At 37.7% G+C, this 22,831-nt stretch overlaps 3 protein-coding genes across 3 annotated transcripts; 1 reads left to right on the top strand and 2 right to left on the bottom strand.

The window, feature by feature from the left end:
* Positions 1–676: 676 nt before the first annotated feature.
* Positions 677–2,552, top strand: LOC111016185 (transmembrane protein, putative (DUF1191)). Its single transcript, XM_022291480.2, has 2 exons — positions 677–1,051; positions 1,136–2,552. Exon 2 carries the CDS (start codon positions 1,211–1,213, stop codon positions 2,114–2,116), a length of 906 nt encoding a protein of 301 aa, XP_022147172.1. The 5' UTR covers positions 677–1,051; positions 1,136–1,210; the 3' UTR covers positions 2,117–2,552.
* Positions 2,553–3,436: 884 nt separating this feature from the next.
* On the bottom strand, positions 3,437–11,062 carry LOC111016184 (GDSL-like Lipase/Acylhydrolase superfamily protein). Its single transcript, XM_022291479.2, has 5 exons — positions 10,593–11,062; positions 8,202–8,423; positions 6,987–7,144; positions 5,580–5,850; positions 3,437–3,934 (listed from the first exon to the last, which is right to left on the bottom strand). Exons 1-5 carry the CDS (start codon positions 10,840–10,842, stop codon positions 3,666–3,668), a joined length of 1,170 nt encoding a protein of 389 aa, XP_022147171.1. The 5' UTR covers positions 10,843–11,062; the 3' UTR covers positions 3,437–3,665.
* A 9,002-nt stretch (positions 11,063–20,064) lies between these two features.
* Positions 20,065–20,832, bottom strand: LOC148210439 (uncharacterized). Its single transcript, XM_088126321.1, has one exon. The coding sequence runs from the start codon at positions 20,830–20,832 to the stop codon at positions 20,065–20,067; it is 768 nt and encodes a 255-aa protein (XP_087982447.1).
* Between the last annotated feature and the right edge of the window lie 1,999 nt (positions 20,833–22,831).

Genomic DNA, 22,831 nt, shown 5'->3' with positions numbered 1-22,831 from the left:
CCTCTAGAAAAAGAATAAAGGTAATTTATACACGAATTATACTCATATTTGCTACTCATAAATATTGGTACTTTTGAAAATTACACATTTTATCCGAAGAATATTTAGTATCCAAGGACATATAATCTTTTCTACTAATATAACTACTCAAACAAGGCAACTCATTACTAATTTAATTTTTTCTAATGTGTGATATGAAAATTTTAGAAGAGGTCGTCTCAATATATTTCTTGAAATATAACAGTGACTTTATATTAAAGAGTTCCTCTTATGTGTATAATTTATGTTAAAAGTCTAAAATGATTAATTTTTAAAAGTATAAGAACCCAAACGAACATTTATGAACATAGTTGAAAGTTCATGAAGCAAAATGAACATTTCAAAAGTTAAAAGATCGAAATGAAACCAAAATTTAAAATACAATGACAAAAATAGTATTTTAACATTTAAACTCCACGATAGTCACCTATTTTAGGAATTAATTCCTTTGAGCTTTTCCATATCAATATTGTAGTGTCAGGTTCTGTCCCGTAAGATTAGTCGAAGTGCACGTAAGTTAACTTGGATATGAAAAAAAAAATATTTAAACCTTATTATTATTGTTATTGATGGAAGTACTCAATACTTGGTATAATAATGTTATTAGTTGAAATAACGAGATTTGTGTAATGAAATAAGATCCTACGGATCGTGAACACAAAGCCAATGGCTTTCACCTTCTGCAGGCACACACCCAATCAAATCAAATCCCTCTCACCAAAAAAACCAACCCCAACTTACTAGGAATCAAGTTACAATCCCAATCCCAATTTCAATTGACAGAGAGAGAGAAAAAAATTCCATAAAAAACAGCTCAAAAAGCAATCCTTCTTTCCAACGGGTGCCATACTAACATGGTTTCCCATAAATCATAATCATAGAAGAAATCTCCACATCCCATTAATGGCGATCCTCAATACTCTTCTTCTTATTCTGTTGATTCTTCTCCCTTCGCCGCCCTCAGTCTCTACGGCCATTCTCTGATCGGCTCCAAGCTTCAATCCAGATTGAGGTGATTTCCCATTTCCCCCTCTCTTTTGATTATGTTTTAAATGACCCATTTCGATTTCTCTCAATAACCCCCCATCATCTTCAGGAATTCTGGCTTGCTTCTCGAGAAACAGCGCGTTCGATTCATGGGATTGGGCTTGGCTTCTCGAACGTTCTGCTGATGGGGCTGAGGAGGAGAAACTGGTACGATTATTCCATCATCTGGGTGATTGTTTTTTCTTTATTGATGTTGATTTCGTGCTGTGTTTGCTTGGAAGATGCTGATTCTTTTGGTGGGTTTGTTCATAAATTTGTCAATAACTCTGTCCCAAAGCCCAGAACAGGGCTTGTATATAACATCACTCTCACTTCCAATTTTTCTGGGGTTCAAGTTTCCTATATTAGATTGAGAAGTGCTAGCTTCTGGGTTAGAGGAGTGAATTTGAGTTGGGTTTCAATTCCTCCAAGAGTCACTCTAGTCCCTTTTGTGAAGAGAATAGCCATTGTTTTTGAGAATTTGGGGAATTGGTCTTCTATTTTCTACCAAGTTCCTGGCTACACTCTTGTTGCTCCTGTGATTGGGTTCACTGTCTATGATTCTTCTTCCAATGCCACCACATTGGGGAAAAGGAAACTCCATCTTCACATCATGGGGGGAGGCCAAATTTTGGTTAAGTTTCATCATAAAGTTGAGTTTGGGGATAAGGGTATTGTGCCACAGTGTGTGAAGTTTGGAGCTGGTGGGGTTTTTCAATTGAAGAACATGACAGGGCCAAGCTTGTGCTCTGCCACTGATCATGGCCATTTCTCTCTGGTTATTCCAACTCCTCATGTGAAGGAGAAGAAGAAGGGTGTGTTGTGGGAATGGTGGGTGGTTGGTTTTGGAGGGGGTTTGATTGGGTTAGGTTTAATGGGTTTAGTTTTGATTTGGGTTTTGAGGGTTGTGAGGATGAGAAACATTAAGGATATGGAGAAGGCAGCTGAAAGAGAGGTGTGTTTTGATACTGTTTGGATTGGAAAAAGTAGAATGCCCTCTGCTTCAATGGTGAGAACATTACCAGCCCTTGAAAATAGTTATGTTCCTTGATTGATTCTTTCTTGAAAAGTAACTAGTGTCGGTTGGAGTCCCGACTTTCTGATGTGGTATATTTTTTTCGGCTAAAAAATTTTAGTGGGATCTACTTATCTAGGCCAATAAAAATACGTCACGTGAGAAAGTCAGTAGTAGCTCTTACTGACGAGTGTGTAGACAAGTATTGTTTTATTTTTCTTTCTTTTCTTTTTTGGGTGGGAGGGAGAGTCTTTCTCTTTGTACATCTGTTCTATTGCATACTGTTATAGATGTATTCATAGTTTCACATCATTGAGATAAGATTACTCAATACTAGTCCTTCAAGTGCTACATTAAACCGACTCTTTGTTCTTTATTATATCGTAATGATGTAACTGAAACAATAGAAAATTGAGATGTGTTCAAGCTGACTGACGAACGGTTTGTTAGCTACTTCTTTTTGGTTGAGGAATCTGTTTGGTAGAAAACAACATAGAAAACAGAATTGGGTAGAACAGAACAAGTTAAGTAGAATTAATTAAGACAAAGTAGCAGAAAGAATCAGCCAAACATAAGAAAATGTTAGCTTCCAACTATGGATGTGAGTCAAGAAGCAAACTTCCACATGGAAATACAATATTATTAACACAAACCAAACCTTGGCTTTTGGAGCCTACTTACTTTCAAGTCAATCCTCAGGGCATTTTGCCATTTGCAGTATAATGACAGAAACATGGAAAGAGAATCGCAAGCAAGAAAGTTCAAACGAATTAAAAATCTTATTGATTAAATTATACAAAATACCCTTGAACTATAGCGTTGGATTCAATTATCTCCCTGCCATTCTCGAATTCAATTATCTCCCTGCCATTCTCGAAGTTTTATTTTAACCCTTATACTTTAAAAAGTTGTATAAAAAAAAATCATTTGTTAGAAGACGAAGACGAAGTATACTATTGCGGACAAACTTTGACATTAGTGTGATCTCATAGGTGAACGAAAGGTTTTTTGTTTTTTGAGATGACTTAAAAGCTGAAGAGTGAAAATGAAACTTTCGAAACCGTAGAAGGATAATCGAAATAAACTCTATAATTTAGGAGTTAACTGAGATAACTTAGGGTATGTTTGGTAACATTCTTGTATCTTATTTCTATTTCTTCATTTTTAATAAAGAAAATTGAATTGCATAACTCCAACCAACATCCACGAATTCAAGTATGATAAAACAATATTTTTATTTACGTTTTGGAACAAATTAGAAACGGGAACAAGAAAGAAGAAACATGTTTTGATTGTTACCAAAATTTCTATACAATTTTGAGAATGTTTTAAAAAAAAGAGAAACAAGAAATATAGTTAGTTGCAAAATAATTAGATTTCTTAAGAAAATCGAAAACGAGAAACAAGAAATATGAACGTCACCACAAACGAGCCCTTAAAAGCAGAAGGGAGAAAATTAGACTTACGAAACTTCAATCGAAACAAACTCTACAATTTAGGGGTATTTTATATAACTTAACCAATCTTATCCCGAGATAAACGAGAACACGAACGTCTTCAATCACATCATCCGAGACCGATTGGATCAATCTAGCGGTTGGAGATCACAGAGCTTTTGAAGGGAAAAGGGAGGGTCAGAATAGGAGCCATTGAGAATAGCCAAAGTAACAAGTTTGTTTGCAGCTTCTGTGGCATGGATCCCATCCCAACTTACATACTTATATGGGTCTCTGCAAGCTGTTGCTTCTAAAATCCTCTTCTTTATCTTCTTCTTATTTCCACAAACAACTTTTGGGTCAAAATTATAGGCTCCTCCACCATGGCCACAGCAAGCTTTGGTACCATATTTGAGACCTGCTAGTTATCAAAGCAAAAGCCCTTGTGTTAAACAAGCCAACTCGAGACGGGTATTTGTGCGTCGGGTTTGAATCTAGACGAGATTTTCGACCTAATTAGAATTACTCAAGTTGATTCTGGATGATAATAGTAGTTTAATGATGAATACTACCTAACCTAAATATATTAATATTTTGGTTGGATTAGGTTGTTTGGATCATTTATTTTAAACTCTTTAAAAGATGGCAGACCTGCCCTACAAACATAATAATTTAACGTAGTATGTTATTTTATCTTCAGAATATAATTTAACATCGTATGTTATTTAATAAGTACAAATTTGCATTCTGGAGTTTAAAAATTTGAATTTGTGTAACATGTAATTAGATAGTATAAAGGGATGGATTTGTAAAAGTGATGTTTAATTTTAGGACGAGTTTTTTAGAAACTCGGATTCTATGTAACTTGAGTTTATATAACGCATGAGAATACCAATAAATATGTGTAAACTCATATGCTAAAAGAGTATGTTTGACTTCACAAACAAACCTATAACATGTGATCAAAGCGCACCTCGAAAACTATGAAAAAGTTATTTTCTCAAAGTTAGTCTATAAACTTTCAACATTGTGTCTAATAGGTCGCTCAAGTTTAAATAGTGTCAAATAGATCTCCGAACTTTCAATTTTTTGTCAGTTCTCTAGATTTTTTTCTATATTTTTAAAAATGCATGAATCTTATTAAACATAAAATTCATTAAAATTTGAACTTTCAATTTTATATATAATAAGTTTGTGAATTTAAAAATATTTTAATAGATTAGGGACCTGTCAAACATAATGAAAAGTTCGCAAAATCGAAAATTTAAAGAACTTATGAATGCATTTTAAAATTCAGAGATTCAAAATTAAAAGTTTTGAAAATTAAATTTATAATTTAACCATTTTTTAATATAAATAAAATATGGTAGTTTTTAAAATATTTATTGTAGTAATTTTTACCTACAATACTTAAAAATCATCTATTTAAGAAAAGATTTCAACATGGTTCATTAAAAGTGAACAGTATCGAAATCAATTCTTTTATAACAAGAAAAACGTAATTTAACTAAAATCCTTCGAAAATTTTTAGTACTTTTAAATTTTTGCATTTATTTTTATATATATTTTTTCAAATTTCATTGTCATCTTTGAAACCTCTACATTAATTTTATTTCCTTCTGCAAACTTAAGAAAAACGTTAATTTAATTCTTAAACTTTGAAAATATCTATTTTAATTCTTCAACTTTAAAAAAATAACTATTTTGGTCCATCATTATTATTTTGCTCCTAATTTGACTACAATTTATGTAGCTCGAATACATGCCTATATTTAGTATGCATTATCCAAAACCACGTTATCTATCAGTTAAAACACTGACGGTAAAACTACAACAGTCATTTATATAAAAAAGAAACCAAATACTGAAGTAGATATATCAATACTACTTCAATGACCAAAATAAAGTCAACTCTAAAAATTTACGAACTAACAAAACATATTAGAAAGTTTAGATACTACTTTCCAAGACGAGACTTAAACTAACTAGAAAAAACGTCGAGTCGAGACAGGTTATGAAAACCGATGCAAAAAGAGAAGCAAGGAGAGAAGTAATAGACATACCATGAGAGTAGGGATGTTGGAAGAGCTGCAGCAACACAGAGTGAGTGTCTAAATAAACGAGTGAAGCATTGGGAACAACCTTTCTTGCTCGTTTGAGCTGTTTTTTAAGCATGGCGTTGTAGTCTGCAACTGCTTTGTTGTATGAAATCAAGCAGCCATATTCGTCGAGGTCCGAGCTGTTGTGTGGAAGCTCCACGAGCAGCGCCGGGTAGCACCCCACCGGAGCTAGGTTCAGAACAACAAATGTTCTTCCCCCCATCTTGTATAGCTCCTGGTTGCAATAAACACCATGTGTCTCTATTTAATCTCTAAACTTTTTGAACTTGAAAACGTATGTTCAATAGATTATTAAACTTTTTCTGGGAAGACTAATCTGAATATAACTCAATTGGTTAAGACATCTATTGACTAAAAGAGTGTGAATTCGAATCTTCACCCCACATTTTTTAAAAAAAGACTTTCTCTAGAAAGTGTGTGGTAGATCGTTGAGCTTTTAATTTTGTATCTAATGGATAGCAGAGGATTCAAACTCGCGACCTTTTTGGTCAGAGATAGGTATCTTACCCGTTGAACGGTTGGCTTGGATTACCTCGTTACGTTCTTTACTTCAAACAATACTCATTAAAATCCTAGCAAAATTTCGAAAACAAAATTAGGTTTTTTGAAATTACTTTTAGATTTTGGTTAAGATTTTAAAAATTAGGTTACCTTGTTTTATAACCGTTTCAATTTTAATTTTCTATTTCTGAAAATTTCCAAGAGATAGTTTGGGTGGCTTGGGATTTCAAGAAATAACATTGAGGTCTTGGGTTTAAGCCACGGGTATGGCCCATACTCCAGGTATAGGTGCATAAAGGCTAAAGGGCCGACGACTCCTTAGTAATAAAAACAAAAAAAATTCTATTTATGAAAATTTTGTTTGTTTGCTCACGATTTTCTTAGGATACTTTCATTTCTTTTTTAAATATTTATATTATTAGCTAAATTTAAAAAACAAAGATTATTTTTTTTTTTTATTTTCAAAATTTGACTTATATTTTGAAAACGTTTTTAAAATGTAGGTAGCAAAATAAAGAAATACATGGGTGAAAGTAGTGTTTACAAACTTAGTTTTCAAAGATAGAAAACTAAAAACAAAATAGTTATCAAACAACGTTTAAAAAAATGGAGTAACTATCAAATTAGCTTATGAAAGAGTAATAATCAAATAAGCTCGATCTTAATATACCAACTTTAAGTATAACTAAGATATCAAAGGTTTGAATCTCCATCCACCCGTCGGAATTATAATACTAAAAAACCATAATATCTTAATAATAAAAGCATAGACAAAATGCATGGAAAAATAGAAAGTAAAAAATGACATTAGTCAATGCATGGCATGCTACAAAGTAATAAAATACTAACCTTGATGGTATCAACAATTTGGGAAATAACTTGAGGGAGAAATTGCTTAACCCCTTCAATTCCAATGGCTCCTAATTTGGAGGTGAAATCATTTTGACCAATGTACAATGTATACAAAGATTTTCCAAAAATATTTGGTGGAGGAAGTTGAGTCCATCCTGAAAAAAATAAAAAATAAAAATAAAAAACAAATACAAACATATCGTAGATATAAAGTGACAATTTAACGTGAAGTATCAATTTTTATTATGCAGCAATTTAGTAATTTATATAAATCTTATTAAACCTTCAAAAGGTTTACGTTGGCAGAAACCAAATTGTTACAAATTATAAATTATATAGACTAGATTGTTACATACTAGACTTCAACGTTTGAAAGTATAGAATTTAAATCGTTACTTCAATGAAAATAAAAAGGTTTTTATATTTGATTTTAAAAAATTGACTTGTATCATATTATTTTGCTTCTATTTGTGTCATTAGTCAATTTCGTCCATAATAATGTCAAAAGTTTTAATTTCATCTTATTCATGCTTTCAAAAAATTTTTTTTCTCTTGCACAATCAAATTTTTATTCTTATCCTAAAAATAAAAAGTGAACTAATAGAGTGGTAATTTGCTAATTTCACATCAAAATATATTTTATTAACTTAGGCGAAGACATTCCAAGTTTTAAATTTAAGGAGTTAGAGATGTCTCAATCAAAAAATTATTCAAGAATATTTCCTACTCCACAAAATTTATATGGTCCCACGATATTATTAAACAACAAACTATCATCAACTTAGCTATAACTCAATTGATTAAAATATTATATATTTATCGAAAATTTAGGTGTTCAAATTCTCACTAACCGTAAAAATATTACTAATATCTAACTAAATGAATGATGTATAGGTGGATAAAAGTTTTACATATTCATTCTTTTAATTTTCTTATTTAAAAAATTTTAAATTAAAAAAAGTAAAATTTTTAAATGAAAATTAGGAATATTCAAAATTTTTATGTTATATAAAAGTACAATATTGGAAACGTTTTTTTTTTAATGAGAAACGAGAAACACGATTATGTAATTTCTCAAAACTGTTTATGTTTCTTGAACACTAATGAGAAACAAGAACATTACCAAATTAGGCCTTTAATATATATCTACGCACGGTAAGAATTCGACTAAAAAAATTCACGAAACCGAAAAGAAGAAGAAATGGTAGTTACCTTTTGGATGTGGAGAAGAATAGTACTGATGAACTCTGAACTTGAATTCCTTCATTTGGTTGAGCTGAATGGCCAAAGAAAAGGGGCTGATTCCGGTGACAAATAATGAAGTGTTTGGCAAAAGCACTGTTGAAGCTAAAGTTGCAAAATTGGCACCATGTCTGAAATCCGACCCTATCGATTGGAGATATGGGCTAATAAACGGCAGTCCCAGGGATTGCGCTGAGAATTCAAGTCAATTTGAGAGCATAGTTCAGTAGATGAGATATTCATTACTATTTTAAAGGTCGACGGTTTGATAAGTAGTTATGTAAGATAAGGTTACACAGTTCTTGAACTTTCACTTTCAATTATGTCTGATAGATCGTTATATTTTTAATTTTATGTTTAAAAGATTCATGAAATGCAAAGATGTTGAATAAATCTCTAAAGATTTAATTATGTTTCTAAATTTTAAATTTCATGGATTTGATAGGACTCCAACGTTACAATTTGTTTTTTACGTTCATGTTAGAAATTTATCGGACAAAAATTTGAAAGTTAAAAAACTTACAAAATTATAAGTTCAGCAATACTATAAAAAATGTGTTAAGATATCTAATAATTAAGTGAATTAAATTTACTAAATCCGTGACTTAAACTTTTGGGTTCATTGGTGGTTTATTCATGTTTAATATGATATCATATCAAATGAGGAAGTCATGTGTTCGAACATTTACGTTTTTGTTTCCTCTTTGTTAATATTCATTCAAAAAATAGAAAGTGAAAAGCAAGAAACAATAACATTTCAAACGGGCTAAAAGACTTATGCCTGTTGATAATATTTCCGTTTCTAGTTCTATTTACGTTCTTATTTCTAATTTTTTAGAAACATTCCTATATAAATTTTAAAAATATATAAAAAAACAAGTTTTTTTTCTTTGTCCCATTTTCAATAATATTAAGTTTTCTTTTCTTTCTCTTTTAAATAAATAAAATGTAATTATATTTTTATTTATTAAAAAATAGAAAAATAATAAACAACGAGGAAACACAATTTATGGACATGACCTACCTAATTAAATAGGAGAGAGGAGGGCTATAAAAATATCTAAAATAAGTGAGAGAGCTTTTTTTTTTCTTTTTTTTCTTTTTTGAAAAAAAGTGAGAGAGCTATTGAAAATGAAAAATATCTAAAACAAGTCTGGTACGAAGGTGGGACCCATAAAGTGGGACAGGATAAGGACCAATTTCCTTTTTTTTGTTAGAAGGAGAAAAAAAAATACAAATTAAGCATTAAATTATTATTTTAAGTCTCCAAAATTATACCCATCACAAAAAATTTATTGAATACGTTGTACTTCTTCTGGATATGAGCTTTAAAAAAAATGTGTTACTTAAGAAAATTATTAATATTTTATAAATATAACTTAAGTATGATTGGAGAGATTTAATTGAATCACATTAATCAATTTAAAACTTTTTAAAACAAATAAATAAAAATCAAACATGTACTAAATTAGTAATTTAAACTAGAGCAATTTTTCTTTTTAATAAAAACTAACTTTTTAAAAGTGTATAAAGAATTAGTTTTAATTCTATTTTCATTTTTGAATATTTATTCTTCTTCTAATTATTCAACATTTTTAACTCTATATTAACATTATTTTAGTTTATATTGCTAGTTTTTCATAAATTATTCAACAAAAATTTAGTGCCATATATATTTTACTTATTTATCTAATGAATAAACGTCTAACAAATGTTTAAAATTGAATGTAATTAATTGAATCAAAATTTCAAAATAGATTAAAAAATAATTTAAAAAATGCATTAAAACAGTATTTCTTTTGCGTAAAGTTTAGAATTATAACAAAATGCTTTCAAATTTAGAAACTAAAATAAAATATTTTTATTAAACACGGTGTAAACCTTAATTTAAATTTCATTAGAAAAAAGGTATATTTAAAAAAATATATTTTTAATCAAATAACGCCATCATTCACCCTATAAATCAACAAATTTCATTAGACAGAAAACTTTTAAAATGTTAAAAAAACTCTTTTGGTTGGGAGAGAATTATTTAGTCTTTTAAAGATTAATGATAATAATTTGCTAGCACACCTATCTTAAACCAAAAAATGTAAATTGTATTAAAAAAATAATAATAAATAATCCTAGAATTAATATATATTAATTTAATACCTGTATTAATATTTGATAGAATTTTATATATATATATATGTGTTCAAAAATTACAAATACTAAATTATTCGATAAGGGAAGGAAAGAAAAATCTCAACGCGTCGGTGGATGCTCATCCAAGAAACGCAGGTTTGAAACGCGATTATTCAAAAATAGTTTTCAGACAGAGAAATCGAAAGATGAGAAAATGGGAGCTGAGGGCGTTACCTAAGAAATCGACGATGAGCCTTCCGTCGGAGGCCCGGCCGGAGGGTTTCTTGAAGAAGGTCATGCCGTAAGGTCCGTAGTGCGCCGGCGCCGGAAACGCCGCCCAGAAGCCGCCGGTGTCGGAGTTGGAGTCTCCGAAGTTGAAGATCGCTTCGAATTCGCATTTCGAATGCGCCGCCGCCGTCACCGTCAGTAGAAGCACCGAGATCTTCCACAGTCGATCTGAAAATTCCGGCGACACGACGCTCATCTCGCTCTGTTCAACAGTAGAATTGGAGAAATCCGGAGTGGACTCTGAAATTTTGTCTCCATCGGTGGGGCTTTAATCTTCAATTGGTGTGTTATGACTTATGGGCAGTGGACCCTTATTGTCCGGTGGTTCCCCATTGGCAAAATTTTGACAACTCCGTTAAAAATTCGAATGAAATAAATTGCGTTTGTAACACAATAAATTTCGATGGATTTTAAATTAATAAAAAGTAAATTTGTTTGTTTGGATGATTACAACAAATCAAAAGAAAATATTTATTTTACCATTATATTCTTGTAATTATATATAAATTAAAAAAAAAAACACTTCTTCTTCTTCTTCTTTTTTTTTATTTTTTTTTATTTTTTTTTATGAACTCTCCTCATTTCCTCCATTCTTTTCGTCTCCCTTCTCTTCCTTTATCACCCTTCTTTATACCTCCTTCCCTATTTTCTTTATTCTCTTTCTATTTCATCTTCTTCTCCATTTCCTTTTTCGCTTTTTTTTCTCCATTTTCTTTCTCTTTTTAAGAAGGAGATGAAATAGAACAGAAGATTTGAGACGAGAGGGCGAGTCCAATTTTTGAGATAGAATTATGTATTCGGATTTATGCCCTAAAAATTTGTAATTAGTAAATATTTTATTATTTATCAGACAAAATAATTATTTGATTATTTTGATTATATGCAATACTTATTATCTAATTTTTATGTAAATCTAAGATTATAAATGTAATATTGAATAGTATGAAGTTGACTTAGAGAATCATGTTCAAGTTATATAACATGAATAGTTTATAGTATATGGATAAGGTTGGGCGTCCTATCCTGGTAACACTATTGATATGACCCACGTGGTAAGTGAGGAGATCATATACACAATGAGTTTGTACAAGAATAGACTGTGATATTTAATCTTCCTTTGTAAATTAGTTAAAAGATAAGATAAGTATCTCGTAAGATGGTCATGGGGACTTAATCTTAAACTTGAGTGATTTATGAACTTATGTCAGTCAGGGTATGTCCTTTGATTTACATGGGTGAGAGTGATTTTTGTAGCCGACTCAATAAGCCTACTATTTTGAGGACATGACAAAATAGGGACCTGAGGACATGATTTCACTAAGATGGAATTCACTCATTCCCATTATAGAGTAAGTAGGTGAGTTCTGTTCCCTTAAATGCTGATTTCGAGACCTGAAAAATGAAGCTCATAAGAGTGTTCATAGGTTAGGTTGGTTCAGGTTAGAGAAGTTTTTGGGACCAACCCTCAAAATTCGGGTTGGCCAATTCATCTACCCAATGAAACAGAAACTAATAACCAACCCAACCCCAATTCTATATTTTTGGGTTGGGTTGGATGGGGTCACTAGGTTCCAGTTATTTGTTTCTGTTTCTTTATTCTTTATTATTTTATATTATCAGAAGTGAGATATAGGTTGGGCTAAGACGAATGGTGGACTGTAGTGAAGGACAGTGACAGTAGTGTTTGGTAGCGAACATAGGCGAATGGTGACAAACATGATATTTGGCCGCAGACAACAATGAACGACAACGAACAGCAGCAAATTTAGAGGCAGACAAAAGCGATCGACGATGAACAACAACAAATCAGGCGACGGATAGTAGAGAAACATTGATAAATAGCAGATCAGACGATGGACAGTAGAGAAACAATGATGAACAACAGATCGGTGGTAGACAACCGCGAACACCGATGAACATTAGATCTGGTAGTGGACAACAGCGAACAGTGACAGACAACAACATGCAACAATAAATAGCAAACAGTGAGGCAAAAGTTGCGATCGTCGGAGAGATAAGGATGGTGAGATTGTGAGCAAGGGAGGTGACGGGGGGGGGGGGGGGGGGAACAAAAGGGGGTGGCTATTTAAGCAACGCACATCATGCTATGAGGGCCAACCGATGAAGAAGGGGATCTCCACTTCTACATGTGGATTATCAAGCTTCATGAGGAAGGAGAAAAAGTGGAGAAAGAAACTTTTAGGGGTTATTTAGGGTTTGATCATTGAATTAGTGTTTTCATGTAATTAGAATTGTAACATTCTTTTGGATTTAATGTAAAATTTATGTAATAGCTCTTAGATCCAACTTTAGGATTATGTAACTTAGTTAAGTCCATTTGTAACTATTTTAGTCTAGGTTTAGTTAAAGTCTTTTTCATTTTATTTTAGGAAAATTCAAGATGCCTATAAATAGGCTTCTTCTTGTACATTTGGGAGGTTGGATTATTGATTAAATGAAATAGCCATGAGCTTTCCTCTTTGCTCCCAAAACCGTGAGCATTGGTGCATCTTGATCTAGTTGCACAAACCCCTTGAAACATGCAAGTTTAGGTTGGTCATCAAACTTGTGGAATATTTCATTTTGGATCTAGAACAAGTTCTCTCCATGCAAAGTCTTGACCTTCAAGGTAAGTCCCTTTTTCTTCCCCTTGGATGATTCTTTGTGTGTGTACTAGGTATTGCCGTGTGTGTTTAGGAGGTGCTTGTTCTTACAAGGGTTGTCTAAGCCACTTGTGGTAGGGTTGAGTACATCATGGTAGCTCTCATAAGGAAAGAGCATGAGAAATAGTCTTCAAATTAGAAATCAAGGAGTGGTTGGTGTATGGAGAAGTCCAATGGCTAGAATCTGTAATGATACTCCGACAGTTTGAATGAAGGGTTCAACATTCTTCAAATTTGAAGGACTCATTACGGGAGTGTCTGATTGTAATTGGTGAAAGATCCAAAGAGATAGCCCGATGATTAGATTTTGACCATGGCAAATGGCACATTGTCGCATTCGGAAAAGCTATGGAGAAAGAATTATTGCAAAGAAATCTGTCAAGATGCCTCCATTGTTGGGCAACATCCTCTCTATTATTACACCAGGTGTATTTGTCACCCGGATAACCCATATCAAAAAGAGAAGTATAATCTAAAGTTGCCCTGAAATTGGAAATTAAGTTATCATTAGAGAGGTTGGATGAGGACTATTCATGGCACCACATAATTGCATTAAGATCGCCTCCAACAAGCCAAGGTTAGTCATCCTTATTGTAGATACGCATGAGTAATTCCCAAGTCTAGATTCTCTTGTGCGTAACAGGGTGACCATAAAAGCTTGTAAACCGTCAATTGAAAGAGGTCCAATGAACATTGGAGTAAATATGGTGTGAAGAGAATGATCGAATAGTTATATCAACTGGATCCCTCCAAAGAAGACAGAGCCCTCCACTTAGCCCTGAACAGTTGAGAGATCTTCAATTTATTTGTTAATGAAGTGGTACATTTAATCTCAATAAGGAAAACAATAAGAGGGTTTTCGTGACGTATAAAATCACATATAACTCTGAATGTCTGGAGATCCCCCAACCCATGAACATTCCAGCAGAATGTTTTCATGGTTCTCAACGAAGGTTGTTGGAGAGCCTTCGCCGATGTGGAGGAGGTAGTATCATCATTGAACTGATGCTTCTATTTTTTCATAGCTGGATTTGCCTAAGAAACATACTTAGCTTTCCTTTTGGATGACAAAGAGTCGTTGGAGGCATTTGGGCCTTGAGCAATCTGGTGTGGACCTTTCCTGGCCCGTTTCTTCCACTTAGTAAGGGTGCCATAATTAATGTATTTGATACTTTAAAAAAAATTAATAATTAATATATAAGATATAGTAATAAAATATTTATTTTAATAAGACTAAAATAATATGAAATTTTAATATATGAGATATTAAAATACTCTACCCTAACTCGGATAAATAGGATCATGGGTTAAGCTAAATACGGAGAGAATTTTATCTCTTTCAAGAAGTTTCCACACATTGGTTCGTTATTCAAGTCATAACATAGAAGATCTCGTGGAGCATCAAATTGAGGATTCTACAAAGGTATTTTTCTAATCCTAGCTTAATTTTGTTTCCAAATATAAATCAAATGTCAGTCAAATACTTTTAATTTGTTTAGAAATTAAAATTTTAGGGAATTGTCTGTTCCAACAACATGATCTTCTCAAAACAACTCTGTTTATGCAAAGGATTGCACAACTCTGTTCTATGAACCAAGCTCGAACCCGGTCTCTGGCTCGACCTGAACTCAAGAGTGAACCTGCACGAGAGGGTAAACTCTCCGACGCTCAAGTCAGTATAGATCGGACTCAGTATTTAGTTCGAGGTGAGATTCGATACCTGAGCGTGAAATGAGGTCCTCTATTTATAGGTGGTGGATCCGACAGTACTCACGACCGACGGTTACATGTTTTTTCTCATGTCGGACCTGTCGGGTTCCGAGCAGATCGAACCCCAATCAGGTCAAACTTCGACATGTATACTTAGCCTTTTTTCCAATGGGCTAACCCGACCTATTCGGTAGGTTCGAGGTGGACCTGAGATATTTTAATTCTTGAATACCAATAAGCGTCCTCCACGTGTCCAAGGTATTTTTACCCCCAAACATTGGCCCCCTCTCTGTCAGGTTCGATCTCGACCTGGTAGAGAAGTTGATCCGAGTTTATTTTGGACACGTGGCGACTTCTAATTCGTAGAGAGAATATGACCGTTGCGGAAGATGTTTCGATCTGCCAGGTTGTCGGAGTACTCAAGTATTTCGTCGTTACGAATTTCAAGATGATCCTGGCCACTCGTTCATTACACGTGTACGACGTAGAGGTTGTTCCGATTAACTATAAATAGTTTCGAGACTTCAGGTCAAATCTTACGTTTCCTGAATTTTTGGAGTTCGATCTGAAACCAGCTCGAACCTTCTGTAGGTCAGTCACTCTTGTTTTACTCTTCTTTTCAAATATGGTAGTTTTCATGTCTTCCCCTTCCAGTAGTGATAGTTTAGGTAGCGCAGGTCGGACAATAAGCAGTTCGCCCCCCAAACCAAGTGACTCGGGGGAGGACTTAGCTCGTAGGTTAGAATCAGAACTGGAAGAGATTGAAAACTTTAGGTTTTCTGATGATGGGGAGGATAGTGATGCTTCCGCCTCGGGTCAGGGTTTGGAATACCCTTCAAAAATGCCCGAGCACTATCTCGGACCCCTCCGTAGGGGGTTTAAAATTCCGAATGATATCCTCCTTAGGATTGCGGAGGGAGGGGAAAGAGTTGACAATCCCCCAGAGGGATGGGTCACTCTTTATTTAAAGATGTTTGAGTACGGCCTCAGACTTCTCTTTCATCCTTTTGCCTAGGAGTTCTTAAATCGAACTGGACTGGCACCTGCTCAAGTGGCCCCTAACGGATGGGGCGTCATTTTTGCTTTGGCCATCCTTTTTTGGTTACCAGCTCGAGAAGAGGACGAGGCCGAGCTGCTAAACGTTGACCAGCTTCTTGGGTGCTTTGAGGCCAAGAGGATAGCTAAGAAGCCAGGTCGGTATTATATGTGCGCAAGGAAAGGCGCAGGTGGTATAGTCAAAGGGCCGACCTCCATCAGAGGATGACTAGGGAAGTGGTTCTTTGCCTCTGGAGAGTGGCTGGCAAAGGACGAGTCAGGTCGTCCCTTCTTTGACGTTCCTACTAGGTTTGGGAACTTAGGTATGGAGTCGTCCTTGCTTTTTTTTTCGCTTTTCTCTTTTTTTGTAGTTCTAATCCTTTTAACTTTTTACTTTTCTCATCTAACTCGATCTTTCCTTGGCCTTGTGTAGTATCAATCAGGCCGATTCCCAAACTCACTCAAGCATCCTTTGATACACTCAAGTTTTACAAGGATCGCTTTCCGAAGGGCAGGAAGATCGGCACTCTAGTAACCGACAAGCTGCTCCTCGACTCTGGGTTGTTGGACTACAACCCTTTAGTTCGTCCAATCGAAGCTTCAAGGCCAAACTCCAAACTTGATAAGTCGAGCTCGGTCTCGCTTTGAATTTATATAGCAACTTCCATTTCTAACATCTTGCTTTAACTGCCTTGCAGCGATGGTGTGTGGGTTCACCGGCAGTGTGAAGCGCAAGTCCAAGGGCCGTGCTCACGCCCTTAAGTCCGTTGAAGGTGCGGAGCCTGCAACCCCTGCCGTGGCTCGTCCTGCAGCCCAAGGCAACACTGGTCCATCCTCTGAAGTCTCCACCCCCGTGACCGAGCTGGACTTAACGAGGGATCACTCTAGGGAAAAACGCCGAAGGGACGAGTCCGAGGCGCTAGATGTATCTCCCTCAAACGAGGTGAGGGGAGAGTTTCATTTGAAGAGGAGAAGAAAAAAGAAGAAGACCACCTCCTCCTTGGAGGCCGGAGCTCGTGGGACCCTGCCCACGAGCCATGCTGATTTGGTGGACGACCCCGAAGGTCGGATGGGGGGAACGTCCGACGTGAGGATGCGGTTCAGGATGGAACCATCAAGCTCCGGGGTGAAGGACCAGGTGTCTCGCATCTCGGCTGCATGCTTGGACCGCTGTCTTAGGAGAGCGTCCAAATTTGTAAGTGATCTAACGTCCGTGCTGCAAAGGACAATTGACCACGCTGCCGAGGTAAGACCTGCTTTCGTACCTGCTTTTATTATTTATTTTCTCAATTTATAGTTCGGTCTAACCATCGTGTGCTTTGATCTTCACAGGCATTCATTGCCTCCATTCATTCAGCGGTTATGATCAAAGCCGAGTTGGATGGGAGGGAGGCTTTGGCAGCAAAGGAGAAGGAGAACTCCTCTGCTGCCTTAGAGGCTGCCACCACCATGAAGGGTGAGCTACTGAAGGCTCGCTCCGAGGTGGATATCCTGAGGGCCGAGGTGGAAACCAAGGCCGAGCTTCTGAAGAATGAGGGTTAGAAACACAAGGCCCACCTTCGTGCAGCCCAAGCCATCACCAAAGGGCTAGAGAAAGAGAAATTCCAGCTCCTGAAAGAGAAGGACGACCTTGCCCAAATCCTTTAGGAGAAGGATGCTGTGATTGGGCGTCTTACTGCCGAGCTCAAGGTGGAGAAAGAACGCCTCGCCGATGGAGCTCTTCTGGAAGAAGCGTTCAGGCAACACCCAGATTTTGATGGGTTTGTCAAGAACTTCAGTGATGCGGGCTTCAAGTTCTTGATGAAGGGCATCACTACCAACATGCTTCATCTTCAGATCGACCTCAACCAGCTGAAGAAGAAGTATGCAGAAAAATGGGCGTCTGGGCTTAACAGCACCCCGGGCCCCCAGTCTTTGGTGGAGAAGTACGTCAGAGAGCTGGACTCTGACTACTCCGATCTTGAGGAAGAAAACGCTCCTAGTCAAGAGCAGGTCGAGGTCGGCACCACCGAGGAGGAGGTCCCTTCGCAGCAGGGCGGATCTCAGGACATGAACCTTCTGGGCTCCCAAGGCGAACTGTCCTCTCACCTTGGGAGTAGCTGAGGCTCCTTGTTTATTTTGTGTGTGTGGTTTTTTTTTTTTTTGTAAGTCTCAGGGCAGAGCTGCAAGGTATACAAGCTTTGGCTCTATCCTTCAATAAATGAAATCTTCATTTCTCCACTTCTGTACATTGAGCTCTGTCTATTCTTTTATTGCTTTTTCCTTCAGCTTTTTAAACTTGCTTTTGTAAATTTGAACTCATATATGAATAATTTCATCTCGCACCTCTAACTCGTGAGCTTGTAGGATTGAGTTTGGGAGGAACTCTTTTCACATCGCCCCTTTTACTTGTATTTATCTTTAAGGTTTGAATTTGAGAGTTTCCTTCACTGGTTTTAACATTTCTCTTCGAACTCGGAAGTCCAAAAGATTGAACTTTTAATAACGCACCTTTAACTTAAACGTTCAAAGGGTTGAATTTTTGAGTCAGTAATTAATATTCACATCGCACCTCGAACCCGTGGGTTGAGAGGATTGAATTTCTTAAACCTTCCACACCGCACCTTTAACTTAAGCATTCAAAGGGTCGAATTTGGTTCATAATTGATTTCGACATCCACCTCGAACCCGTGGGTTTTGAGGTTTGAATTTAATCAATTCTTACATTTACCTTATCGGTTTAAAAGTCTTATGGGAGTCCGTGGCTCCCATTTAATTTCTGATCGAACTTAGAGTCATGAAATTAAATAACTCTGTTTATTAACAATTCAGTTCCTCCCCTTGAGAATTTTTACAACTCCATTTTAGGACCATTTTGACATTTCAAGGGTAATAGCGCTTTAGGTGCTATGCGTTCCATGGATGCGCAACCACATTTCCTTCCAGATCGGCCAGCATGTACGTTCCACGTCGGACTATGCCTTTAGCCTCGAACGGTCCCTCCCAACTTGGGTCAAGGGTGCCCACATGACTCTGAATATTCCTTAAGACCAAATGCCCAACTTGAAAGCTTCGAGGTCGAACTCGAGTGTTATAATGTCTGGCCATTCTGTTCTGATACTCTGCTAAGCGTAGCTGAGCCATTTCCCTCTTTTCTTCTAATAAATCAAGGTTAAGGAGTAGCTCTTCCTTGTTCTTTGTTGGCTCGTACTGCTCTACCCTATCTGTTGGCATGCCGATCTCAACTGGAACAACAGCTTCAGAGCCAAAGGCTAGTGAGAACGGAGTTTTGTCAGTTGACTCTCTCGGGGTGGTTCAATATGACCATAATACTTCGGGTAGTTCCTTGACCCATCTTCCCTTTCTGGAGTCCAAACTCAGTTTGAGTCCTCGTTTTATAATTTTGTTTATCGCCTCAACCTGCCCATTTGCTTTCAGATGTGCAGGGGACGAACTGAGATGACTTATGCCCAACTTCCTGCAGAAGTCCTTGAACTTTGCATTGTCGAACTGTTTTCCGTTGTCTGTCACAATAGCGTTTGGTATGTCGAAACGGCATACAATGTTTGTCCATATGAAAGATGTGACTCTGGACTCCGTGATTTGGGATAGCGCCTCGGCCTCGACCCACTTGGTGAAGTAGTCCACAGTGACAACGACGAACTTAGTTTGTCCTTTGCCCAGAGGAAAAGTACCTATGATATCTACTCTCCATTGCGCGAATGGCCACGGGGCCGAGATGGTGGTGAGCAGTTCGGGAGGCTGATGGATGATATTTGCGAAGCGCTGGCAGTTATCGCAGGTTTTTACAAACTGCTTTGCGTCCTGCTCAACAGTGGGCCAATAGTATCCTTGTCGAACCACCTTGGCCGACAACGACCTAGCACCAGAGTGGTTTCCGCACACTCCTTCATGGACTTCTTTAAGGATGTAAATGCCTTCTTCAGGAGTTACACACTTGAGCAGAGGCAGGGAGAAGCCACGCCGGTACAACGCTCCATCTCGGAGTATGAACCAAGCTGTTTTTCACGTCATCTTCTTTTGCTCCTTCGAGTCTTGCGGTGGATTTCCTTTGATAAATTCCACGATTGGATCCATCCATGAGGTGTTGGAGTGTCAACCTCCATCAAACCTGGCTCCAAGATTGAAGGATTATCCAGAATCTCGACAGGGACCGATCTTGCCAGGTCGGTCTCATAGGCTGATGCCAATTTGGCCAAGGCATCTGCATTGGAATTTTCTGACCTTGGGACTTGATTTACCTCATAGGTCTCGAACTGGGCGAGGTACGATCTGACTTTACTTAGATACTTCTCCATCCGGGAGTCTTTCGTCTGATACTCCTCCTTAATCTGATTTACGACCAACTGGGAGTCACTAAAGACCTTGACGTGGATGGCCCCCAGTCCTCTGGCAATGCGTAGGCCTGCCAAAAGTGCTTCGTACTCGGTCTCATTGTTTGAGGTCCTAAAGTTGAACTGCAGGGCATACTCGAACCGCATGCCACTCGGTGCGAGCAAGAGGATTTCTGCTCCGCACCCTCTCTCATTGGATGATCCATCAACGTAGACCGTCCACGGGAGATCGGCCTCGGTCAATTGAGGCAGTAGGGTGAGCTCCGCGATGAAATCGGCCACTGCTTGCCCTTGCAGTGCAGTTCGGGGTTCGAACTGGATGTCGTATTCCCTCAACTCCATTGCCCACTTCATCAGGTGCCCTGATGTTTCTGGCTTATGGAAGATGCTCTTCAGGGGCAAGTTGGTAAGCACTACGACGGTGTGCGCTTGGAAGTACGGCATAAGTCTTCGGGCCGAGGTGACTAGGGCGAGGGCCAGCTTCTCCATTTGGGGATATCTGGTCTCGGCCTCAGTCATGGCCTTACTGGTGTAATAAATGGGACTTTGGCGCACTTCCTCCTGGTTGATTAAGGCCGAGCTGACAGCGCTGTCAGACACTGCCAGGTATAAGTGGAGCTTATCTTCTGGCAACGGCTTTGCGAGCAAAGGTGCCGAGCACAGATAATTTTTCAATTGTTCCAATGCTTGCTCGCACTCTGCCGTCCATTCAAACGGTCCCTTCTTTCTTATGACTTTGAAGAAAGAAAGGCACTTATTTGTTGACCTTGAGACGAACCTGTTCAGAGCTGCAATCCTTCCATTGAGGCATTGAAGCTGTTTCAGAGTTTTGGGCGCTTCCATCTCGAGCACGGCCTTTATCTTCTCTGGGTTAGCTTCGATCCATCGGTTGTTTAACATAAAACCAAGGAACTTTCCAGAGGAGACTCCAAAAACACACTTGGCTGAGTTGAGCTTCATTTGATACTTCCGCAGAACTCCAAAGGCTTCGGTCAGATCGGAGAGATGCGACTTTGACTGCTTGCTCTTGACAAGCATGTCGTCCACATATACTTCCATATTCCGACCGATCTGCTTGGCGAACATTTTGTTCACCATCCTTTGGTAGGTCGCACCCGCATTCTTTAGGCGAAAGGGCATCACTTTGTAGCGGTACAGACCTTGGTCTGTTATGAACGCGGTATGATCTTGGTCTGGCACATGCATTTTGATTTGGTTGTATCCGGAGTAGGCATCCATGAAGGTGAGCAGCTCGTGCCCGACCGTTGCATCCACGAGCTGGTCGATCTTCGGCAGGGGGAAGCAGTCTTTTGGGCATGCCTTGTTTAAATTCGTGAAGTCCACGCATATTCTCCACTTCCCGTTGGATTTTTTAACTAATACAACATTAGAGAGCCACTCGGGATACAAGGTTTCTCTTATATATTCAGCTTTTAATAGTTTGTTAACTTCCTCAACAATTACATCACTCATCTCGTTATTTACAGGTCTTCTTTTTTGCTTTACAGGTCGGAATGATGGGTCTACGTTGAGGCGATGCACCATGATCTTTGGGTCGATGCCTGGCATGTCCTCGTGAGACCATGCAAAGACATCCGAGTTGGACTTGAGGAAGTTGATCAGTTCTTCCCTCGCAGTGGCCCCCAACTTGGTTCCTATACTTACTTGCTTCTCAGGACTAAGTAAAGGAACAAGCTCAAGCTCCTCTGTTGGTGCAGAAAACTCCCTTCTTCCTTCCCTTGGTAGGTCGGCTTCGAAGCTTTGCTTTCCAACTCGTTCCACTTGTTTCTCGAGGGCGCATACCGATGACCCTTTAAGTGCCGAGGCATAACACTCCCTTGACATCCTTTGCTCTCCTCGGACTATACCTACCCCATTGGGGATTGAATACTTCAAAGCTTGGTGAAGTGTTGAGGGAACAACCCGAAGTGAATGGATGACAAGTCTTCCAAAAATGGCATTGTAGGCCGACCTTCCGTCGATCACGACGAACTCGGCCATTTGCATGACTTGTGTACTGTCCTGCCCAATCGTAACCGGCAAGTCAATACACCCTTCTGAGCAGACTGATTCCCCTGAAAATCTAACCAAAGGCGTTGGACTTTTCTTCAATTGTGCCATGGTCCATCCCAAAGCAAGATGCGTTGTGAGAGACAGAATATTGGCAGATACACTACCATCTACCAATACTCTTTGAACCAGGACGTGATCGATGAGAGGCGCGATCACAAGTGCATCGTTATAGGGCAGATGGACCCCCTCTAAGTTGGAGTCATCAAAGGTAATGGAGCAGGTCGGTTGCTGCTCCCTAATGGCGTACACCTCGCGCCTAGCTTCTCGAGCCAGCTCTTTCCTTTTGTTTTCCGACTGGCCCCCACTTGAGCCTCCAAAGATGGTATTGATGACTGCAGGTCGGTCTTCTCGACGAGGCGGCGTCCTTGAA

The sequence above is a fragment of the Momordica charantia genome (genome assembly GCF_013281855.1).
Source record: "Momordica charantia cultivar OHB3-1 chromosome 7 unlocalized genomic scaffold, Mcharantia_2.0 BLBB01000007.1, whole genome shotgun sequence".
Lineage (NCBI taxonomy): Eukaryota > Viridiplantae > Streptophyta > Magnoliopsida > Cucurbitales > Cucurbitaceae > Momordica > Momordica charantia.
Note: the sequence above shows the minus strand (reverse complement) of the source record. Positions and strands in the feature narration are given on the sequence as shown.